Source organism: Chlorocebus sabaeus, unplaced genomic scaffold, assembly GCF_047675955.1.
Source record: "Chlorocebus sabaeus isolate Y175 unplaced genomic scaffold, mChlSab1.0.hap1 unalloc_scaffold_159, whole genome shotgun sequence".
NCBI classification, from domain to species: Eukaryota; Metazoa; Chordata; class Mammalia; order Primates; family Cercopithecidae; genus Chlorocebus; species Chlorocebus sabaeus.
The window spans coordinates 625,229-649,040 of NW_027327401.1; the positions used below are offsets into that span (position 1 = coordinate 625,229).

The 23,812-nt window shown below is 52.6% G+C and overlaps 1 protein-coding gene across 1 annotated transcript in view; it reads left to right on the forward strand.

Annotated features, from left to right (window-relative positions):
- The window catches only part of LOC119618216 (SH3 domain and tetratricopeptide repeat-containing protein 1-like), a 37,884-nt gene extending 16,023 nt beyond the window's left edge, over positions 1 to 21,861 (forward strand). Inside the window, 9 exon segments of the mRNA XM_073014039.1 lie at positions 7,604 to 7,645; positions 9,207 to 9,716; positions 9,719 to 10,087; positions 13,658 to 13,838; positions 15,009 to 15,165; positions 16,741 to 16,863; positions 17,483 to 17,639; positions 18,596 to 18,792; positions 21,463 to 21,861. Of these exon segments, the coding sequence (XP_072870140.1) occupies positions 7,604 to 7,645; positions 9,207 to 9,716; positions 9,719 to 10,087; positions 13,658 to 13,838; positions 15,009 to 15,165; positions 16,741 to 16,863; positions 17,483 to 17,639; positions 18,596 to 18,792; positions 21,463 to 21,816 (2,090 nt within the window). The 3' untranslated portion in view covers positions 21,817 to 21,861.
- Positions 21,862 to 23,812: the final 1,951 nt, after the last annotated feature.

A 23,812-nucleotide genomic window follows, 5' to 3' on the forward strand; every position in this document is an offset into this window, starting at 1 on the left:
CACCCGTGACCATGGACAATTTACTTAGCCTTTCTATGCCTCAGTTTCCTCATCTATGAAAAATGAGAGAATATGGTACTGATCTTACAGGATCATTAAACCATTGCCCAGATTGCTTATAGAGCTAGAGCTTTTTCCTTGAAGTACATGAGTATGGCTGTCAGACATCTGAAACCCGAAGCCATCTTACAACATCATTTGGATGCTACCCCCTCTTCGCCCTCTTTTTCCATTTGTAAGGGACAAGGATCCAGGAAGGAAAGAATCAGCTTACAAAGGCTTTTGTTACAATTAATCGTTCATGTTCTTTCTTTCGGTATCTTATTCTCTGTTTACATTTTTTTTTTATTACATTTTTTGAGACAGAGTCTTGCTCTGTCACCCAGGCTGGAGTGCAGTGGCACGATCTCGGTTCACTCCAACCTCTGCCTCCCAGGTTCAAGTGATTCTTGTGCCTCAGCTTCCTGAGTAACTGAGATTACAGGTGTGTGCCACCACGTCCAGCTAATTTTTATGTTTTTAGTGGAGACAAGGTTTCGTCATGTTGGTCAGGCTGATCTTGAACTCCTGAACTCAGGTGATCTGCCTGCCTCAGTCTCCCAAAGAACTGAGAGTACAGATGTGAGCCACCGCCCCCGGCCGCTGTTTTCATTTTGTAACACTAGCGTCACCCCAGTGTAGGGTGGCTAGGGGTATTCTTCTTTCCTGTTTCCTGGTGTATTTTCCTCTACAGTATTGATCACTCTTTAACATACTTTTTGGTTGTCTGTCGCTACCTACAAAAATATATGTTCGCTGTTATATCACCAGTGCCTGGCACATAGATAGTCAATATTTGTTGAATGAATGAATGAATGAATGAATGGGCTGAAAGAACCTTATTCTTCTTTCTTCTGTCAGTTCACACCAAATGCTTTTGGAAAATGCTATATGAACAGGGATCATAAGCAGCAGAGGTTACACACATGGCTGTGGGATAGCCCATCATCCTCAGATAATTGTCTGGAAGGAGGTGGAGTACTTGAGTAGAAATGATACAAGATAACTTCTTCAGGAAATCAGCCAAGTGTCACAGCTTTTCACACAGGCGTGTGATGTTTGCGTATGTGTGTATGAAGAGCTGTCATGGCCTAGAATCACGGGCCTTTAGATCCCTTGTACAGATAGAAAAGTAAAGTCGGAGGCCCAGGAATGCTGTAGGCCACCAAGGTAGAGTCCCTGTCTGTCCTTCTCAGTGTCCAGTCACTTCTCACTGCACTCCCCTCTTTACTCCTAAAGCCACTTTCCCTAACTCTGAATGTGTAACCACGAGGGAGAAAATGTACTCCAGGCTCACAATTTGTGGAGAAAAAGCCCAGAACCTAAAAATAATGTTCACAAAGTTTGTACCTAGAAAACGTGGCCATTTCTATCATGTCTTTGAATTTCCCTGTTTCTCATACATTTTATAAACAAGACAGTAGAAGGAGATTCGTGAACAGCAACTTTAGAACAAGGGGGAAAATATCAAACCTAGAGCATTCCAGTTTCTGTTTTCTTCTCAGTTTAGGGCTGAGGCACTTTAGCTTCCTGTCTAAGGGACTACTCAAATCTGATTAGAAGCCATTGTGGGCTGGTAATTATCCATAATTTTAGGAAGACAGATGTAGCACCAACTCTGTTCTCTAATAGCAGGCTTATTAATTTTAAATTTGCATGGCAGGAGAATCAGATGGCGAGGTGAGATAAGCATTCAGATGCTTGGTCAATGATAGCTGTTTACTTCCACGTGTCACATGGGGATTTGGGACCCGGGAAGTCCACTGAGAACTGATGATTGTCTGTCCCCTAACCAGCTGGGTTCTTTTTCATCCTGAGCTCAGAAAGATTGCTCCTACTGCAGCCAGGGAAGACAGGTTGTTGACTGGTTAGAAATCATGGTAGGTTATTTTCTCCACTCGCAGTTCGCAGTTGGAAAGCAGAGCTATCAAAAAGTTGTCTCTGTTGTATTTCAAATCTGGGTGTTTAAAAAATTATGTAAGCAATTTAATCATTTCTTTAACAGTAGTTGTGTGTGTTCTTGATGCGAATGAGAGGTGCATTCCCTTGTAAAATCCCTGGGACTTAATAGGAAGATGTGAGCCTTAGAACAGAAGTTGGTTTTCTAGATGATCACGTAGATATGATGCTGAGCACTAGACAAAGATGTTGATTGAAGCGATTTAAAAAAATTTTGTCTGAGTTCAGATTTTACACCAATATTTAGAAAATCAGCAAAAGAACTTAGAGGAATGTTCTCAGGCATCCAGTTCAGCCCCCTGCGCACATTGTCATAAAATCCGAGTGTGTGTACAGGGAGACGCATTCCTTTCTGTTCTCATCACTGGCCCTTCCCTGGCTCTGCACCTGCCTGTCATGCGCGTCCCTGTGAAGAGACCACCAAACAGGCTTTGTTTGAGCAATAAAACTTTTTAATCACCTGGGTGCAGGCGGGCTGAGTCTGAAAAAGAGAGTCAGCGAAGGGAGATAAGGGTGGGGGCGTTTTATAGGATTTGGGTAGGTAAAGGAAAATTACAGTCAAAGGGGGGTTGTTCTCTGGTGGGCAGGAGTGGGGGTCACAAGGTGCTCAGTGTGGGAGCTTTTTGAGCCAGGAAAAGGAATTTCACAAGATAATATAATCGCTTAAGGCAAGGACCGGTCATTTTCACTTCTTTTGTGGTAGAATGTCATCAGTTAAGGTGGGACAGGGCATTTGCACTTCTTTTATGATTCTTCAGTTACTTCAGGTCATCTGGGCATATAAGTGCAAGTCACAGGGGATGCGATTCCTTGGCTTGGGCTCAGAAGCATGACATTGCCCTCTTCCCTACCTTTTCCCTCCTGTGCGGTTCTCTCACAAAGTGAATGGCCTCAGCCACAGCTTCTCTGCAGCTGCATCAGACTGTGGCGACAGGAGTGGTGGCTCCTGCAGGGCCTGCTGTCCCCACTGAGCCCAGTCTTGCTTGCCGCTGGAACCTGGTCACCATTTTGCACCGAAAGTATGTAATTCTATGGAATGAAAGCCAACATGCTGGGAATGGAGGTGTCTTTATCACGGTGCTCTGCATATTTTAATCTTGGGTGGAAAGTATGGAAAAGTATGTGATACCTGTGGTTTGATGTCAGAAGGACGTTGTGAACTTGACGTGGACTGAGGATGTTCAGGTGCAACAGGCACCCTGGCTTCATTAAATGAGACTTCCCCATCTCCCTGTCAGGCATGCACAGGTGTATGGCCACATCTTATGTGTTATCCTTATCTAGAGTGCGCCTTGTCGTCACGTTTAAAGTTACATGATGATATTCTGCCTCATAGAGTAGGTCCCAAACCGCATTCAACACAGAAATGCACTCTTGCTTTTATACATAGAAAGTGCTTTCATATACCAAGTGGGAGAGCAGTCCTAAAATCTGGGCTGGAATCACAGAAGGAAGACTTGGGGAAGCAATAGATTCCCTAATCCAAAGCTGGTTTTTGATGAACCTAGAAACAGGACCAAGAGAAGTGAATTTACCTAAGGCCCTGACAGTGTCTCACGGTAGCATTCGAACCTAGCAGTTTCTTGACCTATTTCTTTAAATGATTAGTCATGCTTCCTCTGATTCCTATATAAACGTATTCCTCATTCATTCTTTTGTTTCAGTGAATTATTGCGGTGCTACCACGTAGCAGTATTTGAGTCAAAATGTGGCAGTGTATATCCCTTTCCAAGGTTTTTAGTTGTACAGTTTGTCAAAGTTGTGCTAACAGTTTCTTGTTGGTTGCAAGGTGTCCTTTCAGAAGCCAATTGTGTGGTGTATTTATATTGCTTGTTGGAGGTAGTTTGGTTAGAACCTACTTTGAGTGGCTGGCGTGGGCCTGGGGGACAATAACAGCTGCCTGCTTCATGGGCAGAGATGAAGTAATTGCTTCCTGGGAAGTACCATCCTCCTGGCCACACTCTCCAGCCCATTTCCTTTGTGGTGGTTTCCTTGCATCTGCATGGTTCTGACTTCATGTGAGTCTCTTTTATTTTAGCATATGACTTCAGGCTGTGGGGAAGAATGGCCATTTTAGCACAGAGATGCACACAAAGGAACAACTGGCTAAATGTGAGTGAAGACATTCTTGGGGGGGGATTCATTTCTTTTATTCTGTAACAGGCAATCTGGGAAACATTCTGGACATGTGGCCTGTGGCCTGCACTGTCACAGCTCCTCCCTGCAGGATCGCAGATGTTTGGAGATTGTAGTGATAACTGTTATCATTGAGAATGCCATTCTCACAGGCTCTAATAAGTCAGGATTTATTCAGTGTGAATTTGTTAAAGACAACTGTATTTCTAGCCAAATCCATGGGAGACGTTTCTCCTGGCAGTGTTGCTGGGGGTATTCCCGTGGCTTAGTCTTAGGGGAGCACACGCCTTTGAATACTGCTGAAGCTGTAAGTACCCAAAGCGCACCGGAGTACTTTTGCCATACGGGGTGTTAGTCACTGATACACGTCTCAGTCAGACCTGATGGATTCTTGACCCCTTCCTTTCTTAATTTTTTAATTTTTATTTTTTATTTTTGTTTTTTAAGAGCACAACCCCTCAGGTGGCCACCATGAATCTCTGGTGTTTTCAGTTGGCTGCAGCCTATTTGCTATCTCTGGTTCAAACATATTCGAAGTCTGATGATGCTTCCCTCTGTTGTTCTTCTGCTGTGTGACCTCCACGCATGCAGGGTTCAAGACTGTCAGAGCTGGGAGCCACCTTCACAACTACCAGGGTTTCCGGAACTTCCTTTATCTAGCCCTGGGGATGGAAGAGATGTCATCAGAGACGGAGGCTTATTAGGTTTACATGCCATGGATAACGAATGAGGAGGTTTTCTTTTATATAAGGGGAGCTTCTTATAATGTGCTTTAGTAGGGTAAAGAAGCTTTTGAGGTTTGCTTTCTCTGGAAAGATAATTTGTGATCCTGCTGTTGCTTTCAACAAAAATATCATTTGCATACCAGTGCATGTTGTATTACTGAGCACTGGCTGACAAACGGTTCTTAACTCGTCATTCACTCCGCCACTGATTTTTGAATGGCATATGTGTGCCAGCTGTAGTAGGAACTTGCTAGACTCTAGAACTAACCCTTATGAAATAGGGGTCCTGGCAGAAGCAAATACATATAACTATAAACGTTTGAGGGGATATCAGAGGGGGTGCCTATAGGTGCAAACTTCGTTCATTCATTGTCCCATCTAGGAGGTTTTGTGTCTTAGCAGCGTGTTCCATAGCAACACATCCCTCTATCAAAATATTCATCGTATTATTTTGAAATTCTGTGCTTAGATGTGTGTTTTTCGGACTAAGTTTAGAACTGGTTAAGGACAGGCTATGGGGTACGTATTATATATATCTACACATACACATATATTTATATATATATACATTACCATTGTAAATATAGTATATATTTATATATATACTCATATATATATTTCTCTCTATATATATATACATACACACCACACACATACACACACACACTTCTACTGCCAAGCACAGAAAGTCAAAACTCGGCAAGGGTTCTTTTAGTGTTCATGAAAAAATAGATGTGTTAGTTGAGAGTGTCCTTAAGTTGCCAGGGGAAAGACAGGATGGATTCACAAAGGGAGATAATGTTTTTTTTTTCTCTTGAATTCGAAATAATTCAGACTTATGGAAAAGTTGCAAAAATAGTACAGACAATTCCCATATACTCTTCCCTCAGATTCCCCAAACATTTCACCCCATTTGTACTTTCCCTCTCTGTGGATATAATTTTTTTTTTTTTCTGAAATGTTTGAGAGAGGAAGGTAGAATGCAGGGCAGGGTGAAAGGTGGAAGGAGAGACGTGGGTTGGGAAGCTTTTTTTTTTTTTTTTTTTTTTTTAACCTTCTAAGATGGAGTTTCGCTCTTGTCACCCAGGCTGGAGTGCAATGGCACAATCTCGGCTCACTCTAACCTCTGCCTTCTGAGTTCAAGTGATTCTCCTGCTTCAGTCTCCCGGATAGCTGGGATTACAGGCGCCCACCACCATGCTCGGCTAATTTTTTATATTTTTAGTAGAGGGGTTTCACCATGTTGGCCAGGCTGGTCTTGAACTCCTGACCTCTGATGATTCACCTGCCTTGGCCTACCAAAGTGCTGGGATTACAGGCGTGAGCCACTGTGCCTGGCGATTGGGAGGCTTTTGCCGTAACCCAGAGCGCTATGATGAGGGCTGGACCTGGTTGGAAATGATGAGGAAGGTGAGAAGTGGTTAGGTCTGGCACATATTTTGAAAGGAGAGTTTAAATGGGTTGGATGACAAGAGAGAGAAAAAGAAGTATTAAGGATGATGTCAAGGATTTTGGCCTGAGTAACTGGAAGACTAGAGATGCTGTTATTGGGATCGGGAAGACTATGGGAGGAGTGGGTTATAGTAGGGGGAATCAAAAGTGTGTTTTCCGCATGCTAAATTTGAGGTCCAAAAAGGGATGTCAAGTAGTGTTGGCTGGGTGCCGTGGCTCACGCCTGTAATTCCAGCACTTTGGGAGGCTGAGGCGGGCAGATCACCTGAGGTCAAGAGTTCGAGGCTAGCCTGATAATTATTAAAATCGATGATTGATGTTTGCTAATTAATCATATTATTGCTTCTAATACTGCAGGGGGTTCACACCTACCTGTGATGTTGTTCCTAATATCTAGGGACAGAGAGCATGATTTTAGTTTTAATACCACAGTAGGTATACACTCACCCTGTGACACTGATCCTAATATTGAGAGGGGTAGAATATGACATGACTCCCAACATAGCAATGAATGAACAGCCACCCGGTGATATTGCTCCTGATATTCATGGAAGAAGCGTATGATATTACTCCCAATATCCCAGGGAGGGTACAGCTCTTCTGTGATATGGTTCCTAGTATCTGGAGGGGGAGAGGATGATAATAATTCCAGTATCGCAGGCTGTGTTCACCCACCCTGTGATATTGTTATTAATATCCTGGGAGAGGAAGATATGATTCCCCATAGAGCAGGAGGCGTACACCCAGCCTGGGATATTGTTCCTAATATCCATGGAGAGGAGAGGCTGATGTTACTCCCAATATGGCAGGGGGTGTACATCCACCCTGTGATATTCTTCTTAATATTCCAAGGCTGAGAGGTTGATATTACTCCTAGTATCTCAGACACCGTACACCCCCGTGTGATACTCTTCCTGATATCTGGAAGGGGAGAAGATGGTATTAATCCCCATATCGCAGGAGGTGAACACGTACTCTGTGATATCTTTCTTAGTATGCAGGGAGAGAGAGGATAATATTATTCCCAATATTGCAGAAGATGTACACGTCCCCCCGTGATATTGTCCTTAATATTCCAAGGCACAGAAGACGATGTTACTCCCAATATCGCAGAAAGTGTACACCACACAGTGATGTTGTTCCCATGATCCAGGAGGGAAGAGGACGATATGACTTTCAACCCTTGCACCCTGCAATGCTCTCATCCTGCAACACCGACACCAGCTCAACCTGACATGGGACCAGAGGTGCTGGCTGGGGGTGTTCATTGCTTCTCTGTTCTCCCTTGCCAGACTCAGTAGAGGAAGCTGAGACCGAGCAGCCGCAGGAACAAGGTAGGTTTTGCCCGTGGCTCAGGCTTCTCTGGTTATGAGCTGGGCTTTGGAGTAATGGCAGGGGAGGGGACAGAGGTGAGTACGGTGGGCATTGGATGCGGCTGTCACCCCTCTGTGGTGTGGGCCGGGGACTTGAGGGACATCGCCTGAGGTGGGCCTGAACCTCCCGTCTACTCTGACACTGGAGGCCGTGAGGTCCCACATTTCTTCCAATGAACATGCTGACCCCCGCCTGGTCCCCAACCGAGATGGGGCATCCTTTCCACTGCTGGGACCCACATGTAGCTGTGGGTTCCTTTTTCATGACCTGGAGAAGCTGCAGTTCACCCTGTGCTCTGCCTCAGAGATGGGAGGCCACACTGCCCTCAGCGGGTAGCAGAATTCAGAGCCTTAGGTTGCAGGGGCCTCAACTGAGGTCCCTGAAGGGTCTTCTCCTTCCTGAGGGGAGCCAGGGGGGAAGGGAAGGCTGTTGTAGGTTTGCCTCAGGGAGGGGGTGGTTCCACCCTCTGCCAAAGTCACTGGAGCAAAGGCACGTGGCTCTCCAGCTGCCCCGGAGGCCAGGGTAGTGGCTGGGAGGGGCTGTGTGCCTCTGCTGGGTGGGGGCGATTTCTTAGCTAATCTAGTATAGTCAAGTCAGACATTTGCCTCTAAATCATATTTATTTATTTTTTTAATTCTAAGGCTTTACAGATGAATAAGGAGGCAGTTTGTATTGAACATATTTTTTGCATGTGAGCTTGAAACAGAGGGTCGGTTTAAATCTAGGTTTTTCCCTTCCCAGTAATGCCTCCTTTCATCCCAGGTTTTCCAACAGGAAATGCGCTTGTTTGCTCACCTCTGGGAGGGGGCTTTGGCTAGGAATCCACCAAAGCCAGCAGACACCAGTGGGCTGCTGGAGCAGTCTGGCCTTTGTTAACCCTTTAGGAACCGTGGGCTTCAGGTTTTCAGACCATCCACGGTGAAGGTGGCCACAGGGGCCTGGAAGCTTTCCCATCCTTCCTGCAGGGATGGTCCGTTTCCCTGCACGGAGCTGGGCACATGGGTACAACACCCTTGTCCTGTGCCGTCGGTGGCTTTACCAATTTTGCATAGCAGCTTTTGAGCTGATCCATAGCTCTGATTGGCTGTTGAGGATTTCATGGATTCCTGTACCCCACCGGGGGGCCCAATATGCTGACAGAAGTTACATTTGTAGTTGTGGTGCTGCATATTCATGGGTCCAGTTAGAAGGCTTTGATTCTTTCTAAAGGGAAAGGCATCTCTGAGGGGTCACTGTTCTGACACAGTCTCCTAAAACCTTGCTGTCAGGTGGGCGACAAAACAGGACAGGAGGGTGATTTTGTAGGAGAGTCGGGCCACGGGCCTGCGTGTTCTCTCTGTCCCCGTAGTGCCGGAGTTCGTACGTGCTCCAGGCCCCGAGTTTGCGTTGCACATAATTCTTAAGGGCTCATGGCAAGCTGCGCCGGGGACACAGAGGGCAGGGATGGGGGGACCCTGCCCCCAGTGGACCAAGGACTCACTGCCGGACTCTAATATGTCTAGGTGTTTTTGTGACTTGCAGAAATACCTCCATCTTGTCTGGGCCTGGATCCACAGGAGACCCTGTCGAAGGTGAAGAATGTTCTGGAACAATGCAAGACCTGCCCAGGCTGCCCCCTGGAGCCAGCGTCCTGGGGTCTCTGTGCGGCATCCAGCAACGTGAGCTTGCAGGACCCCGAGGACCCCTCCTTCTTCTTGGAAGCTGAGGACGACTGGGAGGACCCAGAGGCCCTGAGCTCACTGCTGCTGTTCCTGAACGCCCCCGGGTACAAGGCCAGCTTCTGTGGCCTGTACGACGTGGCACTGCCATGGCTGAGCGGCATGTTCTGCAGCTTTAGCGACGAGGAGGAGCTGACTGAGTGCCTGGCACATGCCCGAGGGGCGGCCAAGAAAGCTGGCCTCTTCATGACCAGAGTCCGTGCCATCGTGGACTGCCTGGTGGCCCTGGCCTGGCTTCACGTGCTTCATGGACAGAGCCTGGTGACCCTGAACATCCTGCAGTCTGTCCAGGATGCAGTGGTGGCCAGAGAGGACCAGAGGGTGTAATGGCCAACATGCTGGCCGTGGCTGTGAAGAGGACAGGCCGGACGAGGCAGGCAGCTGAGGGCTACTACTGCGCCTTATGAGCGGCTTGGGACCTGGGCCATTGGAGGAACCAGGCAGTGGTGCTGGCCAATTTCGGGACCCTGTGCCTGCATGCAAGTGCCAGCAGGCTGGCCCAGCACTACCTCCTGGGGACCATGCGGCTGTTCTCGAGGCTGCCCTGCAGGGAGTGTGGCCGAGACTTCACCCACGTACTCCTGCAGCTGGGCCACCTCTGCACCCGCCAGGGCCCAGCCCAGCAGGGCAAGGGCTACTATGAGTGGGCCCTTCTGGTCACCGTAGAAATAGGCCATGTGGAGAGTGAGTGCCCTAGTTCCTCCTGTGAGCCTTCTGGGGCCACTCGGGTCAGGGCTCACCTGGGGTTTATGATTCAGAAACAAGTGGTGGTTTTTCTACCATCGAAAGTGCTGAGCCATGTCCAGCAGCAGATGTTGGCAAGCGCCCTGGAGACAGGCGGTTCCCATGCAGGGCCAGGCCCTCTGTGGCCTACTGAGGCAGCCAGCTCTTCCTGGTTTGCCCAGGGACCATCCTGCCTTGGGCACTGAAAGTCCTGCATGCTGGGAATTCCTAGACATAACCCTGGGATCAAGGCAGGCTCGGCTGCGCTGGGACTTCGGGCCCCACCATGAGCCAGGCCCTGAACACCAGTTCTTGTGCCCGTGTTATCTGCTTGGTATGTTGGCAGCCTGCGCACCTGTCATCCCACTTCACAGAGGACACGGGGGCGGGTGATTGCCCAAAGCCGCAGAGCAGTTCATGCAAAAGCAGCTCGTTGTGCAGTGTGCCAGGCCCCACCCACAAATGGGGCTTGTGGGGTCCTCGGGTGGCAGAGACTGAGCGTGGGAATGTGAGCTTCAGGCCACAGAAGCCACAAAAGGGTGAATGGCGTGATGGCGGGGCAGCACTTGGCCCTGGGTTAGGGAAGCCTCTTTAGTCTAGAACCAGAGGGTTGAGAGCATTTAGTCAAGTAATAGTTGGTGGAGGAGAGGCTGGTGGTGTAGCCTGTGTGAAGGCCTAGGGGTGAGAGAGTGGGGGTGAGTGAGTGGGAATGAGTGGGGTGTGAGTGGTGGTGAGTGAGTGGAGGTGTGATGGAGTGAGTGGGGATGAGTGGGGGGGTGTGAGCGGGGATGAGTGGGGTGTGATGGGGTGAGTGAGCGGGAGAGTGAGTGGGGTGTGAGTGGGGGTGAGTGAGCGGGAGTGGTAGCGGGGTTGAGTGGGGTGGGAGCGGGGATGAGTGAACAGGGCTTATGCAGGGAGGTGCAGAGTTGGGAGGGGGTGGGTTGGGTGCTGGATGGTGAGAAGCTCTTCTGGAGAGCTAAGCAGGGCCTGGGACCTCAGGCTGTGGCTTGGCCTTTTCCCCAAGAGCACTGGGGAGCCATGGAGTGCTATCGAACAGTCACTGCAGACTGAGCAGTGAACGGACAGTAGGTGTGCAGGGCTGTCCGAAATCTAGGCCACAGAGAATAGATGAGGAAGTTGAGTCCAGGGAAATGGCTGAGACAAGGGATACTGTTGTGGGTCCCCTCTGTCTTGCAGCGCTTTGTCATGGCATAGTGAGACCACTCAGAGGTGCCTCCTGTGACCTGGACCAGAGCCCCAGGGGCTGTGACCAAACCTGCCCATTTCCAGCACAGGCCTGGCACCCACTCCTGGCCCTAGGAGGGATAAGATTTTGGAAAGGACCGTGTGAAGGGGCCCCGGTCCCACACATCTGCCCAAGGAGGGTTGGGGGGTTCAGACCCAGGCTTCTTCCCCAGGGACATTCTCTTACTGGAAGGAGACCCTCCAGGAACCCAGTGCCCCAGCCCCCACTGCAGCCTCCAGTGGCTCTTGGCACAATAGCCTGTGGTACCTCCTCCTACGAGGCCCTCCCCGGGGTGCTGGGGGATTCAGACTTGGAAATGCAGGCCAGGGAACGGGGATCATGCTTCCCTGTCTCCCCACCCTGCGCTGAACGATCGAGGAGACCAAGGGCGGGGCTGATACCCCACATGCTTCCTTGGGGTCATTTTTGAGTCACTTTCGGTAGTTTGTGTCCTTCTAAGAATTTGGCTGTTGTGTCTAGATGGTCTGGTTTGTTGGTGTACAATTGTTCGTAGTGTTTTCGTGGAATCCTTTTATTTCTGTCAGGTCGGCAATAATGTTTCCTTTTCATTTCTGATTTTAGAAACTTGGGTTTGTAATTTTTTATTTCTTCATTTTTATTAGAGATGGGGTCTCATCATGTTCCCCCGGGCTGGTCTTGAATGCTGGCCTCACGATCCTTCCACCTCAGCCTCACAAAGTGCTGGGATGACAGGCGTCAGCCATGGTGCTCAGTCTCTGATTTTAGTCATTTGTGTCCCGTCTTTCTTTCCTCGGTCAGTCTAGTGAACAATTTGTCAATTGTGTTATTTTCAAAAAACCCACCTTCGGTTCTGTTATCTCTTTTGTTTTTCCATTCTCTGTATTTTTACTTTCCATTTCCACTCTCACGTTTATTATTTTCTTCCTTTTATTCACTTTGGGTTTAGTTCTTTTTCTAGTTTCTCAAGGTGGAAGGTTAGGTTTTTGATTTGAGATTTTTCTTCTTTCTTTGAATGTAGACATTTACAGTTATAAATTTCCCTTTCAGCACTGCCTTAGCTGCATCTTGGAATTTTTGATACGTTGTGCTATTTTTATTTTTAAAGACAGAGTTTTGCTCTATTGCCCAGGCTGGGGTGCAGTGGTGCAATCTTGGCCCACTGCAACTTCTACTCAGGTTAGAGCCATTCTTATGCCTCAGCCTCCCGAGTAGCTGGAATTACAGATGTGCACCACTCCACCCGGCTAATTTTTGTATTTTTTTTAAATATAGAGACGGGATTTCACCATGTTTCCCAGGCTGATCTCAAACTCCGGGACTCAAGCGATGCTCCTGCCTCGGCCTCCCACAGTGCTGGGATGAGAGGCGTGAGCCACCGCACTGGCCGGGGCTGTGCGTTTGTTTGCATTCTTCTCAAATTAGTTTTTGGTTTCCCTGCTGGTCTCTTTGACTCACTGGTTGTTTAGGAGTGTGTAGTTTTCACATATTTTTTGAATTTCCCACATTTCCTTCACTGTCGATTTCCAGTTTTGTGCCAGTACAGCTGAAGAACACCTCTGCTTTGGTCTCAGTCCTTCTCCATTCACTGAGGCTCGTTTTGTGGCCTGGCACATGGTCTGTCATGGGGAATGTCCCATGGGTGCTCGAGAGGACTGTGTATTCGGCTGTTGTTGGGTGGCGTGTGTGACAGATGTCCATTCGGCGTACCTGGTTTCCTATGTTAATCTCCGGAATGTTTCTGACACTAGAAAATCAGGCTTTGGGAGAGGCCAGTGAGCCTGTGGCTAGGGAGCCTGGTTGCATGAGAGAAGCATGTGTGGGAACGCCAGGGGCCAGCTTTGAATCCCATTCCCCCAGCATGATGCCATGTGTGGCAGACGTGATGCTTGGCTTTGCTCTCTCAGGGTTCCATCTGTGACAGGGGCCACTTGTGCCCCTGGCCTCATCAGCTCAGGCTGAAGGCAGCCCTGATCCTGGCCAGGGGGTCTTTGTGAAGCAGAAATAGATGGCCTGGTGCAGGTGCCAAGCCCCTGCTGTTCACTCTGTGTCCATCCACAACCTCGGCCCTGGGAGTTGTAAAGAAGGCCGGCCTGTACCATGAGCATCTGCACCAAGATGTGCCCATGTCACAGTGTGCTTGGCGTCTGCCCTGGCACAGGTGCATGGCCTGTCTGCGCTCAGGCGCCCCGCCTATGGGGCCCAGGCTCACAGAGGTGTGAAGGAGGCAAGCAGGGGCCTCTGAGCCCAGCCAGCCTCGCTTCGATGCTGGGAGACTAACGTCTTCCATTTTGTCTTCTGCCCAGACCAGCTGCGGGCCGTCCAGTGGCTGTGCTACTTCTACAGCGCCGTCATGCCCAGCGAGGCCCAGTATGTCATCTACCACGATCTCCAGCTCTCCCTGGCCCGCAAGGTGGCCGACAAGGTGCTGGAGGGGCAGCTCCTGGAGACCATCAGTCAGCTCTACCTGTCCCTGGGCACGGAGCGGTAAGGGCTGGCTTTGCAGTGGTGGAGGTGGGGGCGGGCAGGGAGAAGGGCACAGGGAAGCTGGCCCAGGGCCCAGCAGCCCCTCTCCTTTTGATCATTTGGTGCTTTGGCATCAGATGCTTTGAGCTGGCCGGCCTGGGGTCATCCCAGGGCTGCTGCTGGCCCATGAGTCCCAGCTTGAGCCTCCCTTGTTGGGGCAAAGGTCACCTCAACCCCAGCAGAGGCAGTAGGTGCACTCTGGGCTGTTCTTCCTACTATGGTGGCTTTTGTCATCTTACCTGTGCCTGCCCCGAATCTTCACTCCTGGGCTTCGTCTGTCCCCTTAAATGTGACCACAGCAGCCACCTGTGGCTTCTCTCCCACAGAAGACAGAGCCAGTTGTGTCACCTGCTTCCCTGGGGCAGGGTTTCAAGGTCTCACATCCCATATTTGGCCTAGTCAGCTTCCCCCAAGCATCCTGACCTGGTGGGGTAACCATGGCCCTGGCCACCCCACCCATAGGGCCCAGTGACATTGCTGCAGTCCCAGCCCCTTGAGTGTTGGACTTACTGAGAGAGCAGAGAAGGAGCCAGATTCCATAGGGACCTGGGAGACTGACTGTAGTCTTGGCCTCAAGTTCACAGAAGGAAAATGGGACAGTGTGCTAGAGCCATGCTTCTCAAAGTGTAGTCCCTGGACCAGTAGAGCAGCATCCATGTCACCTAGGAGTTTGTGGCAAGTGGGAGTTCTAGGGCCTGCCCCAGGCCTGTGGAGCCGGAAGCTCTGGGGGCAGGGCCAGCAAGCTATAAGGACAGGCCTCCGGGTGACTGTGATGCCTGCACACCTTGAGAACCATCGACCTAGATAGCCTCTGAACACTAACGGCTCCTGGTGCGTCTGGAGAAGACACAGGCCATGACTGGGAGGCAGGGGAGATGGACTAGCACACTCCTCCTGCCACAGGGCAGCATGATGCTCGATTCCCTCAGAAGGATGTCCTTCATCTTTTCCATGCCGTGTGTGTTCACTCTGGCCATCCCAGCAGCCTGGGAAGGGCAGAACACTGCACACACAAGAGGGCCGTTCCCAGTCCCCACATGCCAGATTCATCTGTCATCAGACCCACGGGAGGAGGCAGACTGGTTCCAGGAGGATGAGAGCCCTTGTTCTGACACCTGTGTCTGATTCCAGTGATTCCAGGGCCTACAAATCCTCTCTGGACTACACCAAACGAAGTCTGGGGATTTTCATTGACCTCCAGAGGAAAGAGGAGGCACATGCCTGGCTGCAAGCAGGGAAGATCTATTACCTCCTGCGGCAGAGCGAGCTGGTGGACCTGTACATCCAGGTGAGTGGCAAGGGATGCAGGAGGACTCCTGTGCTGTTCACTCTCTGTCCATCCACCCATCCATTCACCCTTCCATCATCTATTTACCTGTTCATCCTTCCATCCATCCATCCATCATCCATCCGTCTGTCCTTTCATCCATCCATCATTCATCCATCCTTTTATCATCCATCTATTCACCCGTCTATCCATCCATTCACCTGTCCATCCACCCATCCGTTCATCCTTCCATCACCTATTTACCTGTTCATTCTTCTATCCATCCATCATCCATCCATCCATCATGCATCCACTCGCTTGCTCATCCTTCCATCCATCCATCCATTCACCTGTTCATCCATCCATCCCTTTATCATCCATTGATTCAGCCACCATCCGTCCATCTGTTCGTCCGTTCATCCTTCCATCATCCATCCATTCACCTGTTCATCCATCCATCATCCATCCATCATCCATCCACCTACCAATTGATCTTTCCATTCATCCATCCTCTCACCCATCCATCCATTCACCGTTCGTCCATCCACCCACCCACCAATCTACCTATTAATGCATCCCTCCATTCATCTATCTGTCCATTTGTTTATCCATACATTCGTCTGTCCACCATCTATCCATCCACATGTACATACATCATCTACCCTCCACCCATCCATACATTATCTACCCACCCATACATACACACATCATTCCACCCACCCACCCATCCATCCATCCATCCATCCATCCATCCAAGCATTCATCTATCCACACACCCTTCCATCCATCCATGTGTCTTCATCTCCTCATCCATTCATCCATCCATCCACTCATTCCTAAGCCACTGCTGAGCACCTGTTGTGTGCCTTTTCCCTCCCTCCAACTGGTTCCCTCACATCCTCCTCCGGTGGCCAGCATCTTCTCCCTGAGGGCAGAGGCGCGGCCCCTCACAGTGCACAGCACTTGCTGGTATACAGCACATCCTCAAATAATGTGACCACTCAGTTAACACACAGAAGAACTTGCTCCAAGCGACACGTGGCACATCTCCTTACAAAATGAATCTATCATAGTGGCTGTTTTCAGAGGCTTTCCGAAACACTGTGTGATCTGGTACAAATTGTGAAGCCCAGGAGCCTGGTGAAGCTTTCATTATTGAGCACCTGCTGTATACCTCCTTGAGCTGAGGAGAGGGATCAAGAGCTCATGGCCAAGAGGGGACCAGGCCCACCCACAAACACTGAAACACTGCTGATGTGGCAGGGATGTGACAACGCAGAAAGGAGACAGGGGCTGGGCTCCCAGCAATCTAGGGGCCACGGAGACTGGTTTGAGTGCAGGGGGAGTGGGCTAGGGCTACCCCTGGTGGTAGGATTCACAGGTGTCGGGCTCCTGGGCTGCAGCTGCTCAGTCACCTCCTGGCACTCAGGTGCATCAGTTCATTGTCCTCATGCCAGTGGTGGGGGCAGCCTCCATGCACAGGGTCTGAAAAATGCTCAGGTGTACCTGTAGTGTGTGGGAGAAAAGAGGCTGGCAAAGGTGCGCGTAGCCACGTTGCTAGGTGTGGGTCTGGAGCGAACTTCTGTCTCCTTTCAGGTGGCACAGAATGTGGACGTGCACACAGGCGACCCCAACCTGGGGCTGGAGCTGTTGGAGGCAGTTGGAGACATCTTCTTCAATGGGCCCTGGGAGCAGGAGGAAGGCATGCCCTTCTACCGAGTGAGCTGGCCTGTGGGCTGATGTGGGTGGGCCTCAGTGGGGCACCTGGTGGTCTGAGGCATATGACCATGCCGCTGCCCGGGAAAAACGCTCGGAGCCTGGACGTGACAATTGCTCTACCCTTGTACCTGATGACCTCAAGCAACCATGAGTGGGAAGTCCTGTCCCCATCTTCCAGATGAGGAAACTGAGGCTCAGAGAGGCACAGGGACATGTCAAAGGACACACAGCATATCAGTGGGAGGCCCAGGTCTGCATGTACCCCGAAGTGGGACGACTTCTCCTTTCCTCTGAGCTCACAGTGTGGCTCAGCCCTGGGCACAGATCAGTGTGGTGTTTCTAGAGCAGAGAGGAGTGTTGGCTCCCCCCAGTCAGACCCCCAGTGCTCAGGTGGGAGAGGCTGGTTTGAGGCTGTCGGGAGTAGCTGGATGGGCCTCAGGTGACTCTTCAGCCCCCAACTTGGGTGTCTGAACTATGTGTTATCCCACAGCACAGAGCTGTGTCGAGGTGCAGGAGTAGCTGGGGTGTGGGAAGCTCCAAGCACATGTTTGAGCTCTGACGAGGACGCTGCGCAAGGTGGGTGCTGTGGGAAACCTGACCCCACCTGCCTGTGTGGTAGGACCAGGCCCTGCCCCTGGCAGTGACTACGGACAACCGCAGGGTGGAGCCGCAGCTACAGCTGTGCAGCAAGCTGGTGGCACTCCTGGTCACAATGGAGAAGCCACAGGAGAGCTTGGAGGTTGCCCACATGGTCCTAGCACTCAGCATCACTCTGGGTACGTCCCCTGAGCCCCCACCCTGCCAGGACCCACACTTTGCCAGAGCCCAGCCTCTGGGTCTGCAGGCCAGGAGCTGAAACAGCTGCTGCATTTTCCTGGTCTCCTGTCCAGGCAGGCAGATCTGCCCAACTGGCTTCCCCGTCCGGCTGTGGGGCACAGCCCGAGGTCTCTCACGCAGTGCAGAGCTCCCTGCCTGCCTGATTTCTGCTTCCTCTGCCTGTTCCCGCTGCTGACCACAAGGGCCGCCCAGTGTGCCCTCTGCCTTCCAGACATGCCAGGCATCTCGTTGGTCCCTGTATGTGCCAGGCAGAGTGGCACATTCCCTTTGTCTTGTGCCTTTCCCACCGTCATCAACCACACGGCTCTCTGGCTGATAAAATCCCAGTTCCCCTTCCAGCAGTCTGCCCCTTAAGGCCGGGCATCCCCTGGTGCTGTGCCAGGGTCGTCTGTCCCCCTCCAGAGACAGGGAACCCTAGGCAGGCCACATGTGCCAGTGCCTTGTGTCCTGTGGACCAGTACACAGTAGGTGTGCAGCTGACTTCCCAAGGTAGGGGGATCTGATCGTGACACACCCAGGAGGAGTCAGATGTCACATCTGTGGGTTGCCTGGAGCTGGGGTACCCAGGAGCACCTGAACTGCATGGGCTCCCCTGGTTAAAACCAGTGAGCAAAGGCAGGTGGCTATGTGTAGACACAGAGCTGGGCCATCCAGGTCCGACTTTGCCAAAGCCTCACAGTAGACAGGGGCAGGCCTTATTAATTCTGCTTTCCAGACGGGAAAGTGAGTCTGGGAACCCAGAAGGGAATGGCCAGAGCTGCCCAGGTGACCACAGGTGCCTGGAGGCAAGCCACGAGTGCTGCCTGGGGTCTGTATACCTGCTCCTGAGGGGCCTGTGCCCTGCCTGCCCCAGGGAGCCACGTCCTCACACCTGCCCCTTTGGCCTGCACCCCAGGGGACCGGCTGAATGAGCGCGTGGCCTACCACCGGCTGGCCACCCTGCACCACCGGCTGGGCCATGACAAGCTGGCGGAGCACTTCTACCTCAAGACCCTGTAGCTCTGCAACTTGCCACTGGGGTTCGACGAGGAGACCCTCTACTACGTGAAGGTGTACCTGATGCTCCGTGACATCATCTTCTACGACCTGAAGGTGGGAGGGAGGGGCAGGGCTCGGGGTGTTCCCAGTCCCCTTGGAGTGGGATCTCCACCCAGCCCCGAGGCCTGGGTTCCAGCCTTCCTTAGAAATGGCCCAGTGGCCGCCCTGGAGCTCTATGCCCGGCTGGAGGAGCCAGCAAGGTTAGCAGATACAATTCAGCTCCCAAGATGGCCAGGCCCCACCCTCAGGAACTCAGTCTCAGCCAGGGAGACTGACACATGAGTGGGCAATGGTGGCCTCTGGGTTAAGAAGGAGGATTGTAGTCAGGGAGGCCCTCCTGGAGGAGGTGACATCAAAGCTGAGTCTTGACAGTCAAGTGTCAAGGTGCATTTAACAAAGAAAATAGGGTCGGGAGAAGGACATTTCGGAGGACAGCATCATCCTCACATTGAATCCACGTTGCAAGATCCAACCCAAATCCTGGCACCTCCTCTAGGAAGCCTGCGCAGGGTGCCAGCCTGCACGGAGCAACTCCTTCCTGGAGTCCCGAGACACCTTGAATCTTCACATCACCCAGGAAGGGTGGGGTGGGACCAGTATCTTACCATTGGGTTCACAAACAGGGAAACCCCAGCTCAGGGCAGGTGCAGTGGGGCGGGGCCCCAGCCAGCCAGGCTGAGGCCTTGCTGGGTCGGGTGTGTCTGGAGGGGACGTGCTGTGCTCTGTCTGCCCCAGCCTTGCAGGGCTGGAGAGCTGGGACTGGCAGACTCAGACCTGGGGTGTCTCTACCCCTCTGCCCAGCAGGCACCGCCCTTCCTTAGCATCACACCGGCACCGCGTCAGTACTCGTTATGGGCTGAGGGGCCCGGGCACTCCAGTCCAGAGGCCGAGATCTTGGAGGCCTTAGAACAACTTGAGGAGCGGGGCAGCCCTAAGACCCTGCCCTGTATCCCCCACTGCAGGCCTACAGCGGCCCGATATGCCTCAGCCCAGTGCTGGCGACACCTGGTGGTCAGATGTGGTCCCTGTGGCCTCCCAAGTCCCAGCCAGACATGGAGGTGCCAGGTGTCAGGCCTAGGGGGACGCTGCTCACTGCTCAGGGGCTTGCCTGGGACCCAGGGGGACGGGCCTCCCAGAAGAGGCCTTTCTCTCTCTTGGTCAAGCCTGCCGCCCACTCCGCCTGTCCAGGAGAAAGGAAAGCGCCAAGTAGTACCTGAGAGGCCAAAGTCCATGGTTGGGGTAGGGGGACAGTGGCCTCCTTCACCTCCTTCCCATGCACAGCCCTCTGGGCCTCATCGTGACTATGCTGTCAGCGCAGGCCAGCTTCCCACAGGGAGGCCCCCTTGGAATTCCCCAAGGGCGGCTGTCTTTCCAAGGCTACACCCTCCTCCTTGTATAGGAGGCTCTGGACCCAGGGCCCAGAGGAGTGGGAGAAAAAGCCGGGCTGGATGGGACCTGGAAGGTTGGCAGAGAAGCAGGGGTAAATGGGCATCTTTGCCAACTGCCTCTAAAATGGTGTCCCCTTTAGTCTACACATGAGAGTGAGCCCTGGAATAGGGTGGATTAGGTGTGTCCTGGCTCAGCCTGCCACTCAGTAGCTGCTGTACACACTACAGGCAGATGAAAATGCGCACAGGCACACACAGGTGTGCGCACACACACAGGGACACGTACGCACAGGCACATGTAGAGACATATGCTTTGGCTGGCTCCTTCCTGTTTAGTTGGGAAGTCCCCACCCCTTCAGGAAGCCTTTGCCTTTCACCCCTGGCTGAGTCTGGGACCTCCTGGGCTTCCCTCTGCCACAGCCCGGGCCACCCTGTGTGGTCAGTGTTCACTCCCGAGGCCCTCAGACTGGGAGCAAGGACATTAGGCTCAGCCACGCACCCAGCACAGAGTCCAGTGTTCGGCTGGGCCGGGTACATTGGATGAGCAGTGGCGGTGACTTGGGGCCTTCTCACGCCCCTGCTCCGTGTGTGGGGTGGGACAGTGAGGGAATGGACTGCTGCATCTTGGACTTTGTCGTTGGGAGCCATCTTGAGATGGTAAAGAGGGACAGGCCAGGCATGGGTCTTAGAGAGGTCCCTTAGGTGACCCCCATGTGGAGGAGGAGCCTGGGGAGAAGCCGGGTGGGGGATGGGAGGGTCAAGGAGGAGGTCTGGGAGATGGCATCCCATCCCAGCGATGGTGAGTTTGAGCCAAAGATGCATTGACAATGGGAGTGGATATCTGGGGAGTCACATTCTGTCAATATTTCAGGGAACATTGCCAAAGAGGACACCTTAGAGATGGTTTTCTACCTGGCCTGGCCCGTGGAGGGCCTGGAAATGGTCAGCATGGACAGGGGCCAGAGGGGAGCCTGGGTCACTCAACACTGTGCCCCTGCTGTGGCTTGGAGCCACGGGTCCTGCATGGAACTCTCAGAGCAGGCAGGATCTGCCCTGACCTCAGCCCATGGGGAAAGCAGCCACTGCCTGCAGAGAGGGTGGCACTGGGGCAGGAGGCTTGGGGTGAGTGGGGCGTAGGGACAGTCAGGAAGTCTTCCAGGGGTATCAGGGTCGTCCCCACCTCCTGCAGCTGAGACCACAGCAGTGTCACAGGCTTCGGGGTTCATGGGGTGAGCCAGCATTGGCTGGACATGTGGAATGACCTGGAGACAGGAATGGCCTCTGGGAAGATGGGCTCCGAGTCCCCCTTTTGCTGAGCATGGCCTGTCTCCTTCAGAACCCGTTTGATGCAGCCAGGTACTACCAGCTGGCACTGGCAGCCGCTGTGGACCTGGGCAACAAGAAGGCACAGCTGAAGATCTACACGCGGCTGGCCACCATCTCCCACAACTTCCTCCTGGACAGCGAGAAGTCGCTCTTCTTCTACCAGAGGGCCAGGACCTTTGCCACCGAGCTCAACGTCCACAGGGTCAACCTACCTCCTCTGCCACCCTGCGGGTGGGCCCCTTGGTTGACCCCAGCCACCCTCGCTGAGGACAGCATCCAAGGGAGTGGGTATTGTGCAAGGAGGATGGTCTCCTGCCTCTCCTGGTGTCTCCCGTGGCTCATTTTCTGGGAAATGGAGGAATGAAAGCAGGGTTCATATAGCAATAAATTTTTTTTTTGCAATAACATACCGAAGTCCCCAGGGCATCCTTCCCTGTGTGCTTCCTGGGCTGGGTCTAGGGGCCAGCTCCTTCCCTGGTGGCAGCCCTCTGATCTTGGGGATGAGAAGGACCCTGAGTCCAACAGACCTGGGCCAGGTCACCATGAACCTCGGTTTCCTCGGCGGCCAGAGGGGAGATGGTGGTGGAACTCCCTGGGCAGGTCCCTGTTCTCCCTGCTCAGAGCTTTTACTGCAGGTCTCGTGCTGCTCTTGCCTTTAACCTTCAGGCCACTGTGCCCAAATGTGGGGGCTCCATTGAAGAAATAGAGGCACAGAGAGGTTAGGTGTCTGGCCCACCGTCACACAGCAGGTAGGGGCGGAAACGAAGAGCCCAGTACACTGACCACCACACCACCCTGCCAGCCTGCAGCCAGGAAGGTGTCCCCCATTACGACCCAAGGTCAGCTCCTGGAGCTCTCTTGTGGTGTCAGGAGAGCCACAGGCCAGTGAGGGTGGCGACGGGGATCCCTCACTTAGTGTCCTCTGCTCCCAGACTTGGTTGGGCCGAGCCTGGCCAGTCCTACCTCTGGCCACTGGTCAGCCCTGCGGGAAGTGAGATGCAGGGATTTCCGCCTGTGTAGACGCTGCTACCCAGTATTGAAAGCCTTATCTGGGCTGACCCCAGCCATCCTCACATGCCCCTCCCCTTCTGGCCCCCAGCCCTCATCCCAGAGCCAGGAATCCCAGGTTTTCCTTCTTGGAATCTCTTGGCCCCAGGGAACACAGTTCACACGGTCTCTTTGCCAGTTTACACAAGAAAACAGAGGTTCAGAGACTATGGGTGTCTCACTTGATTCTCACGTACACTGCACTCTCCCAGGCCCCTCTTTTAAACACTTTAAATGAGGTGACTTTCACATCGCATGCAACTATTTCAACGCGAATAATGTGGTGGCATTTGTGCATTCACAGTCCTGTGCAACCACTCACGCCATCTAGTTTCAAAATGTATTCATCTCCCCAGAAGAAACCTCCCATCCTCACTAAGCAGTTACCCCTCCTTGGTATCCCCCAAGCCCCTCGTTTAATGGAAGGGGAAACTGAGGCCCGGAGAGAGACTTGCCATTAGGCGGAGCTCTGATAATAAGGAATCAGGCACCCATCTGCTGGTTCAATCCTGGGTTGGTTTTCCACCCAGCAGAGGTGACAGAGCCAGGAGGTTCTGGGACCCCATGCTTGCAGCCAGAGCCCTACCCTGAGCCTCCCCAGCAGGGGGCAGCAGAGAGCTTTCCAGAACCAGCAGCGGGTCAGAGCTGCTGACAAACCTCAGGAAGACCCCAGATCGCTGTCTCTGTGGGTTGGGTTTGGGAATTGGAGAGGAGGCCGCATGATTGGAAACTTGAAGACAGCACGGCCTGGCTGGAGCAGCCGGAAGCGCCGTCACGTTGAGTGAGGACACAGACCTCCTGCCCGCTGGGCCGGGCCTGCAGCCATTCTTCTCGGGGTGGGGCCCGTAGGTCCGGGTTGCTCTTGGTCCCCGACCTGCCTCAGAGTCCGGGGGGCTTTGGAACTCTGCCTCCCCATCTCCACCCACCCTGGCTGGTGCCATGAGGGGCCTGGATCCTGGGATCCTGTTCCTCTTGGGCAGAAGAGACTGGGGGACCAGAGGAGATGATGGGTCTTCAAGCCCCACATTCAAACCCCAGCCCACCACTGACAGTCTGGGGGTCGGGATGAGGGAGTTGATGTCTCTGAGCCCCAGTTTTGTCACCACTAAAATGAGGCCGACATACTGGTGCAGAGTGCCAGCCCCCGGGCTAACAGAGACCTGTTTCCTACTGGCAATACCTCTTACTCCTAGGAACAGCTCCAACCACCACACACTAGGGAACACTCAACCCAGGCCAACTTGTCAGAGGCACGTGAACCAGAGCGACTCCATCTTGAATGGGGGCTGGGTAAAGGGAGGCTGAGACCTGCT